Source organism: Gouania willdenowi, chromosome 7 (genome assembly GCF_900634775.1).
Source record: "Gouania willdenowi chromosome 7, fGouWil2.1, whole genome shotgun sequence".
Classification (NCBI taxonomy): domain Eukaryota; kingdom Metazoa; phylum Chordata; class Actinopteri; order Blenniiformes; family Gobiesocidae; genus Gouania; species Gouania willdenowi.
The window spans coordinates 32,009,332-32,028,492 of record NC_041050.1 but is presented as its reverse complement, the minus strand read 5'-3'; the positions used below and the strand labels follow the sequence as shown (position 1 = coordinate 32,028,492).

At 38.7% G+C, this 19,161-nt stretch overlaps 1 protein-coding gene across 2 annotated transcripts; it reads right to left on the bottom strand.

The window, feature by feature from the left end:
• Positions 1–267: 267 nt before the first annotated feature.
• On the bottom strand, positions 268–12,334 carry eno1a (enolase 1a, (alpha)). Of its 2 annotated transcripts, none has more exons than XM_028452677.1 (12): positions 12,067–12,334; positions 9,386–9,480; positions 6,141–6,236; positions 5,932–5,990; positions 5,214–5,283; positions 4,913–5,046; positions 4,572–4,794; positions 4,224–4,421; positions 2,512–2,713; positions 2,313–2,421; positions 839–897; positions 268–758 (listed from the first exon to the last, which is right to left on the bottom strand). In XM_028452677.1, the coding sequence occupies exons 2-12, from the start codon at positions 9,468–9,470 to the stop codon at positions 695–697; spliced, it is 1,299 nt and encodes a 432-aa protein (XP_028308478.1). In that variant the 5' UTR covers positions 9,471–9,480; positions 12,067–12,334; the 3' UTR covers positions 268–694. The 2 variants fall into 2 exon arrangements, with proteins under 2 accessions (XP_028308478.1, XP_028308477.1); XM_028452676.1 differs by lacking the exon at positions 5,932–5,990 and adding an exon at positions 5,607–5,665 and having other exon boundaries at positions 12,067–12,333.
• Between the last annotated feature and the right edge of the window lie 6,827 nt (positions 12,335–19,161).

Sequence of the window (19,161 nt, the reverse complement as noted above, 5' to 3'; positions counted from 1 at the left end):
CATTCATCTAAACAGAACTGGGATAGAGCCCAACCAAATGCTGAATTCTTTTACACAGGCATAGTAGTGGCTACCTGCTGCTTTGGGATCATGTTTCTGCCTCCTGATACATCAGATTATATCACCTTCTTCACACAGGTGGGAGGCAGTCATTTATCTACAGAGAAGCTATAAAGTCATATTAAGTATAATTGTTCACGCTGAATGTCAGAAGAAAAAAAAAAAAACATTGTCGTGTTTGTAAAGTGTAAAAAACTATCACCACACTTGAAACTATATTATTTATTATGCACTTCGGCCATCCCTTACAGCGACACAGGACCTCTGAGACACGAAACATTGCACACAGTGTTGCTAGCCCTCTCAGGGCAAAGACTTTACTAAAGTTACAGTAGCTGACATATGCATAGGAGGAACAGCATCACTACAGCTCACAGTAAGCTAAATAAATCTCTCACAAAACTACACAGACACAGGAACTGACAACGAGGAGGAGCTAAAGCACAGTTTGAGAATGAGTTGTGGCTGCACAGATGTGCTGCTGCTGCCATTAATGCCACAGACTTGGACCTTGGGTTTCAGCAGTGCTATCAGAAGAAGCTCTCTCCGAACAGGGCAGGCAATCTAGTGTGGCATTTATATGAGGGGTACTTAAGAGCAATGAACACACACAGGCCCGCTGAGGAAGACCAGCTCAAATGGGGTGCCTGAAGTTCTGGCCGGCAAAGCGGGCCTTAGCACCGAGCTCCTCTTCAATCCTGGGAAAGGGAATAGCAGAGTATAAGTGGTCTAATGTACCAGGGCAGAAGCATAGTTTAGGTTCATGATCAAAACTTACCTCAGGAGCTGGTTGTACTTGGCCAAACGCTCAGATCGGCAAGGAGCACCAGTCTTGATCTGAGGGGGGAGAAATCACATGATTAATCTGGAACTTCAAAGTTCAAGGCGGAGTGTCATCAGGGTTGTAAAGAGTACTGATATACTGTAGTACAGTTACTTGTACAAGTCATATTTAAAACAATCCTCCAAGTAAAAAATATCTCAAGTAGTACGCAAAGTAAAAGTTACTATTTATCTTCACCCCCCCAATTTAGTTTTGGTAATAAATCTTGCTACAGTTCCCTTGCATACAGTAAACATCTCATGTATAAACTTAAGCGGCCAAATCTTGCACAATTGGAACCAGGGCTAAGCAATATGGCCTAAAAATAAAATCTTCAATTTTCTCACAAACAAAAATCTATGATTTTTCCTGATTTTCCTCCTATTTATAAAGGAAACAAAAAGTACTGATGACATCGAAGTCTCAAAACAAGTTTTGATTTTTTTTTATTTCAAACATAAAATTAATCCCCATTTACCTCCTGGAATTAAAGTGCCACCTGTTCTTTTGTTTTAAAAAAATATATATAATTTGTAGTTTGAAAGGAGACTAAATTGTTTTTAAAATAAAGAATTGTCTCAATACTTAATCTGAAGAAAAAAATTTGAATAATGACATTTTCAAACAATGCCACAAATTCCAGGGCTACATAGCATGAACATGCAGTACAGGTTCATGCTATGTAGCAAATCTTTATAGTTCTCCAATAGTTACATATTGCACTTTGACACTTGCATACAGTAAACATTTTGTGTATAAACTTAAAAAAGTAGAGATCAAATCTTGCACAATTAGACTAGACTTAATTTATTTTCCACAAAGGCAGCTGTATAAAACAAAACGTGTGCTTAAATAAAATCAATGAATTCAATCCAAAATTTTTAAAAATTCTCAGGCTCTACGTTAACTAAATTTATGAAATGTAAAAAAAAAGAAACAAATTACTTAATTAGTAATTTTGCTTGTACTTGAGTACATTTTCAAAGAAATAAAGGCACTCAAAAAAGTAGGGGTGTCCCAATCCGATCTAAAATCTTCGATAAGTTTTTGTCCCCACCCTCAGTTGTTCCGACCACATACTGACAGTAAAAATAACTGAAGTGAACTTGAATTGTTGACTATTGCTCTCTGTTTGAGTAACATCACTAAATCAATTCTTTTCTAACATTCCACACTAAAGTATGTACTAAATACTAAAAGTATGTATGATTCGTGCTGATATCGGCAAGTACTCCAGGTTGCAATATCGGTATCGTATCGGAAGTGACAAAGTAGTATCAAGATATCCCTACAGAAAAGTACAAGTAACCATAAAAGCAACTCAATTACAGTAACAGGAGTAGTTGTAATCCGCTACTTTCACCTCTGGGTGCCATTTGTTAATCCATGTTTGAATCAATAAGAGGAAAGAAGGTCAGCGCAGACTAACCTGTCCAGTGCATAGACCGACCACAAGGTCAGCAATGAAAGTGTCTTCAGTCTCTCCTGAGCGATGGCTGACCATCACACCCCAGCCATTGCTCTGGGCCATCTTGCATCTAAAGAAGAATTAAAATAAAAAGGCACACATTAAACCTATTCTTACTGGCTTTGACTGGAACAGACTGATAAATGAACTGGACACTCACGCCTGCAGGGACTCTGTAACTGAGCCGATCTGGTTGACTTTCAGCAGCAGGCAGTTGCAGGACTTTTCAGCCACAGCCTTGGCGATACGTTTGGGGTTAGTGACGGTGAGATCGTCACCCACCACCTGGATGCTGGTGCCGGCTGTAAATTTGGTCCATGCTTCCCAGTCATCCTGGTCAAAGGGGTCCTCAATGGACACCACTATAAGAATGGAAACGGCAGAGAGGTTAATGTTACAAACAATGAAATTAGTCATGTTACACCATCACTGAATGGTTTTAAAAAAATAGCAACTACTGGCCACTTGGTGGCAGCAGAGAATTAATAAAATCCTGTAATCTGAAATCAGTGGTGACTCCAGTCAGTCACCTGCAGTGTTGGGAACGTTACTTTAAAAAAGTAATTAGCTATAGTTACTCACTACTTGTTCAAAAAAAGTAACTGCGTTAGTAACTAAATTACTCGATAATATAAATAACTCATTATCAAGGAAAGTACTGCATTTAACATTCAGTAACGATAACGGCGTTGTAACGGCATAAAAAGTAATTAGTTAGATTACCCCGTTACTGAAAAACAAACGGCATTACATAACACCGTTATTCCAAACACTGGTCACCTGTATTATAAATTATAACCATATTAACCTTAAAATCTCTTGAAACAATATGAGAAAAATCTCCTAGAAATTAAAACCAACAAAAAAATGTATTGCTTACAGAACAGTTAGTAATTATTTAATATATACTTCAATAAATAACCTTTTCAATTAAATCCACTAATATGGTCACTCGTAATCTTGCTTCTTTTTCTCTTTTCCTCGTGTGGGATGATTTCATCAAAACAAATCGGCATCTTTAAAGGTGCAGTCTGTAACTGTTATAAAAGTGAATTTGTCATATTTGCTAAAGCTGTTACTATGCAAGGACAGCTTTACATCAAACTAGTAGTTTGTGTGAAAAAAAAAAAAAGGCTCATTGAGCCCTCTGCTGCTCCTGCAACCTTTGGCAGATTGCCAGAATGCACCGCGACCGAACAAAAACAACCAATCAGAGCCAGGATTGTGTTTGATGGACTGTCTGACAGCTGTTGCTCACAGGCCCCACCCCTTTCTCGGAGCTAGAGCACCGTCTTTTTTACAGTGTGGAGGAGTAGAAGATGGAATTGGTGACTTTTCTGCAGCTTGATTTACATTATGTTCGAGCAGCAACCTCCGTGTGGGCTGCTGTAAGTGACACATGTTGCTGCTAAGGTGTGTGCCCATAGAGAGAGAGAGAGAAGCGCTGCAGTAATATGCTTTTAACAGAGCATGTTATATTACCGTGATGTTTCTGTCGGACTAACGTTAGCTCCTCTGAAGGAGTTTGGAGGCAGGACAAGAGAGCAGCGAGGAGGGAGGGGGAGAGAGGGGGCCGAGAGTTGCAGACTGTGCCTTTAATGATTCCGTCACATGTGAGTAAAATTACAGAATTGACAACATATTGGATTTAGAAAACACAACTCCTTAACTTTCAGAAACTGGTGGAATGTCTTAGATCGAGCAAATATTAGAACAGTTACGGTCTTTAAAATGAACAAGTTCCCCTATATATAGTCAAGGTCCCTGGGAAACCCAAACAATTTCATTAATTTGTAAAATATCCCTGGACAAGATGTGAAAAGAGGACATGTCCAGGTAAATCCAGGCGAATGATCAAATGTTGAGACTCACCAGGATAATCTTTGACAAAGCTCTTGTAGAGATCACCCAGTTTATCAGCAGAAATGTAGCGGCTGGGGTCGTCAGGTGACTTGAAGTCCAGATCGTACTTGCCACCCTTGTAGAACTCGGAGGCAGCCACGTCCATGCCAATAACAATCTTGTCAGTGTAGCCAGCCTTGGCAATGGCATTCTTCAAAAGCTCCAGTGCTAGTGGGAAAAAAACAAAATTCCACACAGATTGTTATCATTTATGCTGCTGCAGAAACAAAGGAAAGCAGACCTTGAACTAGACTTTTAAACTAGCCAAGGCTCACAGTAACACATGGTTTTGACTTTCTAAATGTGTCTCCCTCACACCTTCTTTGTTCTCCAGGATGTTGGGGGCAAAGCCACCCTCATCTCCCACGTTGGTGGCGTCCTTGCCGTACTTCTCCTTGATGACATTCTTCAGGTTGTGATAGACCTCAGCCCCAATTTGCATGGCCTCCTTAAAGGTGCTTGCCCCAACAGGAAGGATCATAAATTCCTGCATGGCCAGCTTGTTGCCTGCATGGGAGCCACCGTTGATGACATTGAACGCCTAAGAAGCAAAAACAACAAAAAGAGAAGTTTTTTGAGGGCAGGCATCGTGCTAGTCAAATTAACAAGATGCCTTTAAACTGTACATGACATGAAATATTTACAACACTGATACTCACAGGGACTGGAAGAATGACTTCAGGGTTACCCGCCAGGTCAGCAATGTGGCGGTAAAGAGGAACGCCCTTCTCTGCTGCACCAGCCTTGCACACAGCCAGGGAGACGCCCAGGATGGCATTAGCACCAAATTTAGCTAGAGTAAAAAAAAAAAAAAAAAATCAATGCATTATATGTGCCTTTAAACAGTTTATTATGGACCAACAGCTATTGATATATTAGAAGCCTACAATGCCTTTTCCTGCAAGGTTGATAAGGAATGGTATTAAAAAACTTAAAACGAGGGGTAAAAAGAAATCTTACATTTATTATCAGTGCCATCCATATCCAGCATCAACTTGTCAATCTTCTCCTGCTCCAGAACATTCACATCCTGGGTTCATAAACACAGTCTCAGCTCATGTCAGTCAATTCAAAATATTCATCATAACACACACACGCACTGAGGTTTAGGTTTTAAAAGACAAAACCAAAAACACTCCAGACAAGTTAGTTATCACAGGTTAAAGTTACACACAAAGCTACGCAGATCTTTTGGTTAACATCGGATGTGCCATTTGTACAGTTTGTGTTCAAACTATTTTACTGCACAACACTTATAAAAAGTTATGCAATATTTTGTCCCTATACGTCAGCATGATGTAAGGGTTTGGACACTAGCAAACAGTTATACTGGGAAACAATAATTGGTCCTACCTTGTTAACCAGTGCAGGTGCAATTGTTTTATTGATATGATCAACTGCTTTTGAGACACCTGCAGGGGACAAGCAGACCATGACTGACCCAGACAGAAGACATCCATGCAGAACAGGCTACACAGATGATCACAGAGCGCCAAATTGAAAGTTATTCACTTTGATTTGGACCTAACGTGCTGCCATTTGGATCTTTATAGAATCTGTGAACACCCGTTAGTGCCTGACAGTTAGTTATATTAAGCAAAGTCATTCTGCATGCTGTTTGCATGGCCACATGTCAAAGAAACATTCCGTTATGGCACACTTTTTTTTTTTTTTTTACCTGATTACACAACGCAGGAGCCAAGAACTCATTTATATATTTAACAGCTCTTTTGACCCCTAACAGAACAAGCGGAGAAGATAAAGCATCACAGAAAAAAGAATTTAGAGGCAGAAAACGGTGCTAAACTATTGAAATGACAATATAGATGGTGAAAACAGAGAGTTACTGTGGATTTAAGAGTGAGGGAGGGGGGTGGGGCACCTTACCTTTGCCCATGTATCGTGTTTTGTCATTGTCACGGAGCTCAAGAGCCTCATAGATGCCGGTGGAAGCACCACTGGGGACTGCAGCTCTGAAGAGACCTGATCACACAAAGGGATGATTTAATACATTTGAATAAATGGAGAGTCAAGTTTAATTTAATTCATAGCTATAGTACAATGTCATAATGGGTTAAAGGTTAAAAGCACATGTACATATCAAGCAAATACTGTAGTAATCTGTTAGGTTACAGTTTCAACTTTAAAAACTACAAATACATGGACTTTCTATTTTGGGGGGTAGCCAAGGAGGCTATAGTGTCACTATATTCACAATATACATCCAGAAAGAATGATACCAGATTAAAATGAGTCATGCAGTACATAAAAAAGTATGAAAAAAATGAAACAAAAAACAAGAGTGTCCATTTAATGCATCTAATCAACAAAAATAAAGTCTGAGGTTTGATATATTTCACTAATTCTGCCCAATGAGATCTGAACATTTCTAACCTCAAATTCAAGGAGAAAGTTACTTTTTTCATTCTATAATTCTACATTTTCACCTCTATCCAGTCATTCACGCTGGGTCCTGCCTCCATCATCCATCTTCTGGTAAGAGCCTTTAACCTACTGCTAGTAAATCTGCAATTAAATATTTGTCGACACCTTTGACTTTAGAAGATTGATTTTAAAACCATGTATTTAAATTATCTAAAGTTATTTTGATGTCAATAATGAACTGTATAGTTCATTGGATTTCTTTCCCAAGAACTCATTGCTGCCATTATCATACCGTGCCTTCAAATAAGGAGTAATGAGAGTCAAGTTTATTTTAATGAGTGAATGAATACAATGAAAAAAAGTGACATTTTTACAAAGAAACCTATATGGATGCATGTTTGTATGTTTGAACATTGTGTACTCCAGTGATAGATTGATGTAACTGGAGTAAAACTCATCCAATCAGATCGAGGCTTTCCCAGCTACAGTAATGCTGTCAGGGGGAGGAGGGAGGAGAGGAAGGCATGCTGGCTGTGGTGCAGAGGCCTGTGATGTAACTGGGGGCTGAGAGGGTGGCCGACTGAGCATGTGCAGTCCATTTGTGGAAGAACATCAAGCCACTCCCCCATTCATGAGTATAGCCATTTTGGATTTGATTCAGCAGGGAGAAATTGCTGGCGAGCAGAAATGTCATTCAGTTTGCTCAGTGGTGTTAGCTTGATGGGATTTGGGGCTTTGAGCAGGACAACACAAGCCGGAATGAAGCCTCATCTAATCACCTGCATCAGCTCATCGACTGGCTGCAGCTGCAGGGAGAATAACTATCAACTAGGCTACGGAGCAAAAATCACCTCACACTGTCTGCAGGATTAATGTTTAACAAAACACATTCCTATCACGCTGTAAAACAAACCATGCAGATGATCAGCACGAGTGGATTCACTGTAAAAACATCCCTTCAATGGGTGCAGTAGACTTTATAATTTGCCTCTGAGCTGTTATCTAACTGTGCACAAACACACCACAGTCACTACCACTGCCCTACTGTGTGTGCTGCACACACTTCACCATCTGCAGATAGCCATGTACAACTTCAAAAAGTCTAGTCCATGTGTCAAACTCAAGGCCCGGGGGCTAAATGTGGCCTTTCAGAGCATCCGATTCGGCCCACAGGAGAAAGTGATAAAAATTACAGATAAAACATGAATAATTGTGTAAATTACCAAATATTTCATTTGTAAATTTTTGTTGAAAGAACTACATTTTTCCAAAATCCTACAAGTTTTCTCAAAGTGTTCCACAAAATCTCCCCAAATTAAATACACTTTGGTCAAAAAATAAATGAATCAAAGAGCATTTAAGTATCTGTCACATATTGCTTAGACATTATTGATGCTTTCCTTATTTTGTCTAGTTTATAACTGGAAGTGTAAACTTGGGCACATTAATGTTCAAATTGTTTTCCAGCTTAAAAACCTAGAGCCCACTTGTGATCGAACTGGTCTGTATTTGGCCCTTGAACTAAAATGAGTTTGACAACCCTGGTCTGGTCCAAAAGAGTAGAAGCACTGTTTACAGTAAACTGGGCTGCTTAGCAACCATCCACAGACAGCAACAAGAGCTGTGTTTTCTGTGTGGTGAAGTGGAAGCGGTGTAGCTCGTTCCAGTCCTTTCCATGTCATTGCCCATTCAGGTTGGCTCATTAACATTCTCTGCATGTTGAGGGGGGTTGAGCTGTTTGAGCTCATCAACAAACTTCAGATGCAGTTCGGGCCATTAGTTGATTAAATAAAGTGATGCCAAATTGTAGCACAGAGCTCACCATCTGTGCACTCACTTTATTAAAACCTAGCATATGACAAAGAACCCAAATATAGGCCCATACCATAAGTCCACTCCCAGGGCTTCAGCTATACTATACTCTGGTTGGACAAAACACCAACTGTATGAGCACTGAGCTCAGAGGAACCCTTACAGTAACTGTGTGCAGCACAGGCAGTGGCAGTGTGATATTACAGTAGCTATTTTCAAACACTCATTCGATCTGATCCACTTGGGGCCAGCAGCTGGCAATGAAGTGGGACCAGCAACTATGACCACACCAGCAAAACCACAATGTTTCCACAGCCGAAGACTCAAAAAGGTGGTTTTTAAAAGCTTTTCTTTTAATGCAGAGGTGCCCAAACTTTTTCGGGTCGTGACTATTATGACATCACAAATGTTAGGTGACCCCAGAGACATTTTTTGAGAATTCATTTTTGATCATGTTTATTAAAGTGTGCCACCTCAGATATTTTTATACTGCATTTTATTTGAGTATATTCAAGTATAGGACAGTTATTTGATATGTATTGTGTTTGATGTGTATTTTAAAAATAACAATTACAAAAATAATTAAAATAGAATTTTAATCCATTTTTACCTACGGTTCTTTATTTAATTTTTTTTAGCCAATTACTAGGTATTTCAGGCGACCCTACATGGGGTCCCGACGCCAGGGCTGAAAAACAATGCTTTAATGCAATGGTTTGATTGAAATTAAAAAAACGAAAGAAGATAATTTGCATCAAATAATTAATGTGCTTTAACAATATAATACCGTTAAAACAGGTCTTTGAAGGTTTGAGGGGATAGAAGTAATCGATTCTAAAATGAAGCTTTAAAAACTGCAAAGAAAACAAAGCTCTTGATGAACCTGCATTAAAATTATGCTTTCACGGAATATAAGCTGAATTGATTATACATACCTTTCTTGGTGTACAGATCAACCTCCACAGTGGGGTTTCCACGGGAGTCAAAGATCTCACGAGCGTGAACCTTGAGGATGGACATGATTCTGGATCTGCAGAAAAAACAAAAGGTGTTACTGTGTGGCCATTAGCAGCACCATCATGCAGTCAGACGCCAGAACCGCTGCAGTACGTACATCTGAGACAGTCAGTCTGAGGTTACAACAAACAAACCCAGGTCACTCTATGGTTATCTGTTCGTTGAAAGTGACAACAGTGTCCAGGGAGAGCGCCACAGATATTAGTCACAAGAGGGCGTGGCCAATGCCATGGTGGGGTCACCAAGTTTACTCAATAAATCTTATTACAAAACACTTTCAAAACCGCACCGTTGGAAAACCATGAAGCAACATCTCCTGATAAAGACGTGGAAATACCAACCTCAGGAACAATGGATAGATGACTTTACACAATACACGTCCTTCAGCTTATATTTGCTCAAACACTACTGCACGGATGTGATTTCCCAAGTTATGGTCTAATCTCATGCTAGCTTTCTTATCTCACCAAAATCCAATAATGGAGGTCAGAAGTTAGAAGAAACGAACGACAACTACGATGTCTGCAGGGCTGTACTTTGTATTACCAAAAGCTGCCCTAAACTCCATAGAAAGTATTGGTCTCCACATCTGATTTAATGTTAAATTGCACCAATTTCAGAGACAATCCCATTTAAGACCTTTGAGGAGACTAAACTGACTATAGCTTCGCGTCTCCAGAGTCCTTTTTACATTCAGTTTTAAGTGCTGGAAAGTGACCCGTTATTTAAATCAGTAAATAAAAAAACGAGAGAGAAAAACAGCAAAACAATAAAATAAAGTGAAAGAATGAAAACTGAAATAATTATTTAGCAAAACAGTGAATAATGAAACCATAGAACACTAAAAGCCAGACTAAAAACTTTAGACTGTTTGGCTCAATCTAAAGTTTACTGGGGATTTGTTTCTTCCCCCCAGAAACAAGGCATTGGAATCTCATGAACTCTTTGATTAAGTACCTGAGATTAATGGTGTCTTGATCCAATATCAGCAAATGATAGCATATGATGTATATCGGATGACATTTCAACCTCCAACATTAGCACTCCAATACATAATGATTATTATTTATTTAATTGTAGAATATGTATATGTTTAAGTTAAACTAGAGGGAATTTGGCACATTAAAAATGTAGTATTTTGTTTCAATTGCTTGTATTGAAGTTATTTTTCAGGGTCTTCCAATTTATTTTTTTTAAGATGTATTTTATTCAATTGTAGAATAATTTATGTTAAAATGTATGTATCCCATTGGTTAATAATAAATGGCTCAGTTTTACCTCATACCTACTGTTGCTGACTAATGTTCTTAGTTTGAGTGACATTACTAAATCAAGCCTTTTCTAACATTTCATACTACAAAATAAGTCATGAAAGTATGTATGATTCCTGTTGATATTGTATTTATTGATATTTGTCAATAACGAAGGCGGTAATAATTATTGCTATCATATCAGGAGCGAAAAAGTTTTATCGGGACACCCAAACTTGTGATTATCTTGCTGCATGATCCAACTAAAAAGTCTAAGGCTCCATTTCAATCAGATTAGCTGTGTTTAATCAGATTTAGATGGTTACGGACAGCAATTTAAATTGGGTTATGTTTAATCTAATTATCAGCCAGGTCTTTACTTACAATCTATTTTCATTCTCTACAAATCCAAAGACTTAAAACCCCAAATGGAGTCTCAATAAGAAACTATACTAAAGTTAACATAATTAAAAGATTAATTTCTTAAATGTTTTGTACATTTAAAAAGGAGAGGATGCAGGTGAAGGATGGGAACACAAAATGGCTCCCAGAACTAAATAAATAATTAAAAATGTATTCCAGTGATGTTGTACGTGCGAACTATTATTGATTTGTGTCATGATGAATAAGGGTACATAAAGTAATCCCATGATTTATGCATGGTTTAGATTTGTGTATTATGCAAAATTGGAAGGAGAAAAAAAAAGCCCTGAAAATGTTTAAATGCTCAGATTTGCAAACCACATAGATTCTGCATCAAGTAGATACAGACAGACACACAGACATGTCGATAAGTCAGAGCAGAAGACATGACTGCAGAGAAAAGTCGTGCTGCTGCACTGGAGATTTCCTCTTCCTGGAGGGCACACCTCCTCCATGTCTACTGCGAGCAACTGGTAGCAACGCAGCAACCAATGACCAGGCGGCAACATGCAGCAACACCACTGCAATAAGTGCACCGACACAATGGATCTTTACTTGACAGGAATAAGACTATAATGTGCTGGGAGTGGAACCAGCAACCTGACGCCCTGTTCTCCTTACTCACACACACACACTATGCAGCTCTAAATGGACACATCTCACCAACTGACGTCTGGTTTAAAAATAGAAAGTGGACCAGCAAAGACACCTCCCCACGAACTGAAAACCCTACAAAGTTTACATTTAACGCCTTTAGGCAGACAGAGAGAGAGTCAGAGTCGACGCAGAGAACAGACGACATTCAGAGAAGACGAACATGGGTCCATTGTGAACTTTACAGAACGTAGAAGAACATTCCGCGACCACTGGTTAAACATTCACCTTTTTTTTGTAAACATACGGTGTAAATATGAGCGGTAAGTTACCTTTGCAGGGCCGTGAGTGCAGACGTTAGCTAGCTAGATGGCTGGCTGTGGCAGTGCGTCTCTCTCGTGCGGGCAGCAGAGAAGGCGCTCGTGACGCTGGGACCTTGAATAAGTGGACGGAACCCGGAAGAGACGCAGCGGCGGCGAGATACTATTGGCTGAGGGGGCTGCACGAGAGGAGATGCACGTTCACAATGAGTGGAGTGAAGCGGATGGATATTAAGATCATAATATGTAATGTCACTGTCGTTTTTAACACACAGTGGTTTCGTTCACAAACAGCACGGACCTGCAGACGCAGACAGACACAGGACACTTTAGTATCAGTGTTAGCGGATGAAGGAGGAGAGTTTGAGTCAGGGATGATGACGCAGAGATGTGTACGTGCTGAAGAGCAGGCAGGGGTTTCCGCTGCGCTGTTTCGTCACATGACAGGTGTGGGCACGTTTTTTGGCACATCATTTCTCTCTTAGTATCATTTATGGAGTATGTGAGGTAAAATCCTCATCTTATTGGTGTTCAACCCGAATGTACATGTAGTCCTCTTAGGTCTGTCACGTGCATACCGTGTCAAACAAGCAAAACTTAAGTACGCATGCGCAATTATGAAATATTAAGGCACAATATAATTAATTTACTCAAAATTTACTCAAAAAGTCTGCTTTTTATTTTATTTGATTTCAATCAAGGAAAACAAGATTATACATTATTTCACCATATTGATATTTAATATAGGAAGGAGACAGGATGTCGATTTTAACTTTTAATACAAATATGATCAGTGATGGAATTGTCAAACTCACTTGTAATTACAAAGGATGTCCCGATACAACTTTTTCATTTCCGATACAATACCGATATTGCAGCATTGAGTATTGTCCTATGCTGAGATCGATACGATATCAGCATGAATCATACATGCTTTTATTACTTATTTTGTAGTGTGGGATGTTAGAAAAGGACTGATCAAGTGATGTTACTCAAACTGAGAACAATAGTTCACTTCATTTATTTTTTGCTGTCAGTATATGGTGGGAACAACTGAGGGCCGGGACAAAAACAATAAAAACTTATCGGAGCACTTATATCAGAGATTTTAGAAACGATATTCATTTTCTGGCATATATCGGACCGATATCAATATTGGATCGGGATACCCCTACTTGTAATGTTATACATGTCTAGTATCTTCCGCAAAAAGTGAATGAAGGTGTACCCATATTGTGGCTCTTGGCCATCGTGTGTTTATGCAACAAGAAATCAGAAATAAAACAAATGGCTTCTTATAGTGACGAGTCCAAAAATAACTTTTAACAAGGCCTAAAAAGCAACAGTGCGCAAAACTATCTTTGTTCGTCTGAAAAACATGATCAGAACAAGTTTGGTGGTGATGGATGGGGATATTCTCATGAATATTGCAATAATTGCTTCTATTTAGCCCCTCATCTACTTCTCATAATCCTGTCACACCCTTTGACAATGAAGAAATTCACTGAAACCATCATTTACTCATTCATTCCGTTAGTCATGGTAGAATAAAGCTGCTGGGCCATCAGTGTGATGAAGGCCTGCAGGTATGGCGACAGTGACCTTGACTTTCAGTCAGTGGTGAACTCACTCACATCCAACAGCGCCACCTGTTGCTCAGTGGTGGCAATAACTTCGATAACCAGCACACAAATCAAAGTTTGATTTTAATCACTATAGTATAGACCAGGGGTCTGCGACCTGCGGCTCTGGAGCCTCATGTGGCTCTTTGACTCTTTAGCAATGGCTCCCGGTAGCTTTCAAAAACTTAATAAAATAATTAATTATTATTTCTTGCAGAGGGTATTGATGAATAATGACATTAACTTCAAATAAAATTAGGATAAAAACAATTTGTTAACCTAAAAATTAATCACATTGTGCAATAACTTGCGCCTGTGGCTAACCTTAAATTGTAGTGAAATCCCTGGTAAGATAACTAAACTAACAAAAAGACTATTCTGGAAGAAAATAGATATGTTGCAAGAAATTAAATCCATTAACTCATAAAATTATTTGACATTATTTCAACTTTATAGAATTTTATGCACTTTATTGTTTGCATTGAGAAGGTTTTTTTTTTTTTTTTTTTTTTTCCCGGCTCCAGAAGGACTTTAATCCTGGTGAGATTAGGCAAAATGGCTCCTTTGAGAGTAAAGGTTGCTGACCCCTGGTATAGACCCTCAGAGGGGGACACACAGCCTCAGCCAGACCATCCCAGTAATAACAATTGTGTCCTCCAGTGAGTTTATTCATGGTTTTAGTGTAATCCAGAAAGTGGGACCTGGAATGTTATGTTTGCTATTATTATTATTATTAGATTGTAAAGCCTTATACAATACTTAAAATCATCATTCTAAATTCAATAAATAAAATAGATAAATACATAATTAATTAAATAAATAAAAGAATAAACAAACCTACAGACAAGTGAATAGGAAAAACTTAATCTGCTTTCAAAATAGGTGCATTGCGCCATCTAGTGTAACACTCAGACAGTGTTCTGGCGACACTTGAGGGAAAAACCCACCAAAGCATGAAGCCAGCATCAATAATGGTGAAAAAGTGGAAATGGTGGACACCTACAAATACCTGGGCACAATATTTGACTCTGAACTCAAATTTGATGAAAACACAGAGGCTATTGCAAAACAAGGCCAACAGCGTATCGACCTGCTGTGGAAACTGAACTCTTTTAATGTTTCTAAACCTATTTTATGTGCTTTTTATCATTCCTTTATTGAGTCTTTTAACTTTTTCATTCATGTGTTGGTTTTATGGATTGCCTGTGAAAGACAAAAATAGCCTGTCCAACACTGTAAAAACTTGTGCCAGGATCATTAGGCTGTTTTGTAATTTAAGAATTAGAGCTGGGCGATATATCGAGATTCACGGTGTATCGAGTTTTCTATTTTAGCGATATAGAAAACTATAATATTTCATATATCATATGAAACAAAACATTAGTTTTAGGAGTCACTGCTTTAACTTCTCAGAACAACATGTAAAGCTCAGTTATATTGATTAATGAGTGCACATATTGTGCATCTGTTTGTTAATAAATGTTCCTGTGCAGCATTTTGCATCAGCAAATTTAACCCAGAATTGTTTTTCAGATCAGACTTTATTTGATAAAATTATCTAGATTTATATTGTATATCACCATTTTGAGAAAATATCTTGAGATATGAGTTTTGGTCCATATTGCCCAGCCCTAGTAGGAATGTTCACAGCATTTCAATGTCAACAAAGGTAGGACTACAACATTTTAATCACATAATTGTATTTAGAAAGTGGTTGAAAAGTGGCTATTTTAGATTTCTTGTACACCTATCTTAAAATACAAGGGATACTGGGCTTGGATGAGCGGGCGGGACGGCTCGTAGTGGGCACCAGAAAATTTCCCTTATTTTGAAATCCAAAACTTGACAGGAATGTGTGCCAACCACCGATTTGCACTCTCTATGGAGAGAGTGAATAGGAAAAACTAATCTGCTTTCAAAATAGGTGCATTGCTCCCTCTAGTGTAACACTTAGACAGTGTTCCGGCCGGTCCTCATTGAGTGCTAAAAACCCCAAATAAATAAACACAGAACAACCACACACAAAAAGTGATGTAGATGCATGCATATGCAAATTATTCAAATGACAACTATAGTTGCAGAGAAAAGAAAACATTTTTTTTTTTTTTAATTTTGAGTTGACCCCCTCATAAATTATTATTATTATTATTATTATTATTATTATTATTATTATTATTATTATTATTATTATTATTATTATGTTTCTGGTTTGTTTTTGTTTTTTGCACCATCACCAAGTCACATTTCTTGTATTGTTTTAAACTCTACTTGGCAAATGAAACTATTCCGATTCTTTTTGTGCACCGCTTGATTGATTGATTTTAAAGTTCACCGACCACAACCAAGCCACAAAATCTGGGTGTCGTTAAAAACTCAAGGTTTTATAATGTGACTTTAGGCCTTAATCCAGCCTTTGAGGACTCATGTCTCAGCAGGACCTGGAAAAACTGGTCCATGCACTTATTTTCTGTGGGCTTGTGACAATGAAAGACAGTACATTTATGTTTAAACCTATTGAACCCTAACCCTAAATAATTCCGTGCAACCAAGCACAGAATGATTTAGTTACACAACCACCAGTGTTATATAAATCAAAAATACTTCTGCCAACAGAAACAGGTGTGTTTATGAAACTGGATGAAGGTGATGGTGCGGCGTATAATGTCCTCTGATGTGCACACAAAAAGAGCATTTGAGCATGATAATAACACTACACACTCTACACAAAATCAGCATTTTGTGTTATTTACACGACGGAGATTCAAAAAGTACTTACTAAGTCTGATGTTTTGGCATCTGCAACTACTTTTATTCACAAACTCACACCGTATATTCAAAAAGACCAAGTGGTTTTTACAAAATAACAAACCTAACAATTTATCCAGGATTAGAAATTTAAGAGGCCGCCATGCTGTTAAAAATATTTTCTCTTCAAAATAAAAGCACCTAAAAATATCTGTTTGCAGCCACAGTTGAGATTAAAGGTTGCTGGGTGTGTCAGTCAAACAGTAGTTGGCCCAGGCAATGTTAAGACATGCAGGGCGTGGCTGGGAAGAATGAAAAAAATATTCCTAAACCAGGCAAATTATTTTTATTATTATTCATTATCGTTGGCTAATTTTAATCTTTGCGTGATGTATGAGACACAAATGAAGATCTATTACTGCGGATGGATGAAAGACAGCAGGGATTTCTTGATATTCCCTTTTTGCTCACTTTAATTCAAAGAGAAGTAGAGGCGTTCTCTACATTCTACTTCAATCAGGACACCTGAAATGCTTCACAGAGAAAGTGTTTCTGTACAAATTATAAATAACACATGTTCTTGCTGTCTTGAACCAACAAAAACAGTCTGTGCGGTTTTTAAGAACGACTAAGGGGATCCCCTAAGAATGAAAGCTGAATACACCTTTTCGCTTGACAACAGCACTTGACCTAGCAACGCGCGCCGCTCTTTCAAGAGGGGTATGCTTTTGCTTGACAACCGCCATTGACCGCTGACAACACGGTGGAGGTCTTGCAGATTTTTATCGTAGAATGCCTAAATCCTGCGTAGTATTTGGCTGTCATAACCACCCCTGGCAGAACAAAAATATATAATTTTACAAAATATCTACAAAAAAAGGCCAGAAACGGAAATGATGGATATGGACGATGGAACTACATGGAGCTCAAAATCAAAGTGGTCGTATGTTTGCAGAAGACATTTCGTTAATGGTAGGTTGTGTATTTTGGGGATCTAATTTCTTCTGATTTTATGACATTGATTATGAATTAGCCTACATTTAAATTGTAATTTATTCAGTAATGACTGAAATGTCTATGGCTACTAGTTAGCTAGCTAGGACTAGGCCTAACTAGAGGGCTTTCATGCCGGTTTTACACCTAACTATGATGCTTTATGAATATAATTTTTGCCGTCATTCTTAACGTCACTTAACGAATCGGAACAGAGTTCTGAACAGAGCGTGTAGGTTGTTGGCATGGCAACAGGCAAGGCTGGACTGGCGTACGGGGGCCATGAGAAAGAGAAAAAGAAAGAGGAAATAAACATACCTGTCAAGTATACCGTTTTGACTGGGAAACTCCCGTATTTTATCCCTCTTTCCTGCCATCGTCACGTATTAGTATTTTCCCGTAAATATCCCGTATTTTAATGTAATAATCAAAAGATAAATAAATAAAAACATTCTTCTGCCTTACTAAACAGAACACTGTCACTAGCCTCGCGAGAAATACCACCTGAAATGGCCTGAGTGGCAGTTCTCGCGAGATTAGTGCCAACAGCAGGAACAAACCAGGAAACAACTAAGAAGAAAGATGGATGGATGTAAGAAGACATTGTGGCGAAAAAAAAACAAAGAAGTTGTGTAAACCAACCAGATGTAACTTTTCATCTTACTCTAATCTACTGAAATATTCGTAAGACATCGAGTAAAACCTTCGTGTTGTCCGCGGTAAATAGCGTAAATAGCGGTTGTAAAGCAAAAACATACCCCTCTTAAAATGGCAGCGGGCATTGCTAGGCCAAGTGTCCCGGATGCTGATGTCAATGCGAAAAGGTGTATAGAAAACTTGGCTGAACTTATTGAAGTGCTTCATACATGCATGATATTTTTCTCGATCAGAATCATGTCTATAAAGGAACCTGGTGGAACATATATTATAGCTGAGGTGGCGTGTTCAGACAGATTTTTCATCTATTAACCATTGGCGATCCAGTTTTTCGCTCTTAAAAGGAATCTTCAAGTCAACAAAAACATCTCAAGTGAAAGACTATTACGTGTGTATGTGATCTTTACTGGTAGGAATGAGAGGTGATTTAGAAGCTGCATGTGCAATAAAAAGCAGTTTAAACAAACACTCATGGAGGTCGACATGTTTGGCAAACTGTGACATAGTGTTTATTTAAGGTTGTCCACCAGTCATGTAGCTCCAACTGGTTTTATGAGGTAAATGGGATCTGATGGTTCCCTGATGGTAGCATAGACTTCCCTGTATCCTTGATCGGCTGGAAGGCCTGCATGGATCTGTAGTTGTCACGGTCCGGTGTGGACCCAAATGCAAGGAGAGATGGAGGCAGGATATACGCATAACATTCTTGGAACCAGTCCATGTTTATTCCTCTTAAAACAAAACAGGAGGGAGCAGGAACAGGGAGCAAGACCAGACACAGCTGACCACGAAGAGGGAGACAACGAACCTGACAACATCATAACAAACCAGCAACCACACTGTGACCAAGCACACAGTTAAATAGTGGAGGGCCTGATTAGGAATGGACCACACCTGGGTGAAAACATGAGGGACCTAATCAATCACCAACCAAGCACACAGACATCACTGGGGGGTGGAGCCACAAGCAGGAATCCCTGAAACACAGACAAGAGTTAACACAAGACTAGACTCAAAATAAACAAAGACACAGAATAACTAAACTTAACCAACAGAACATGACAGTAGTAAGATGGCTCATGGTGGCAGT

Excerpts from the sequence above, each read along its gene's own strand:
- eno1a (XM_028452677.1), bottom strand. The coding sequence starts at position 9,470 with ATGTCCATCCTCAAGGTTCACGCTCGTGAGATCTTTGACTCCCGTGGA. Across the intron at positions 2,422-2,511 it reads GTTACAGAGTCCCTGCAGGC|ATGCAAGATGGCCCAGAGCA; the intron begins GTGAGTGTCCAG and ends ATTCTTCTTTAG. Across the intron at positions 759-838 it reads AAGTACAACCAGCTCCTGAG|GATTGAAGAGGAGCTCGGTG; the intron begins GTAAGTTTTGAT and ends TCCCTTTCCCAG.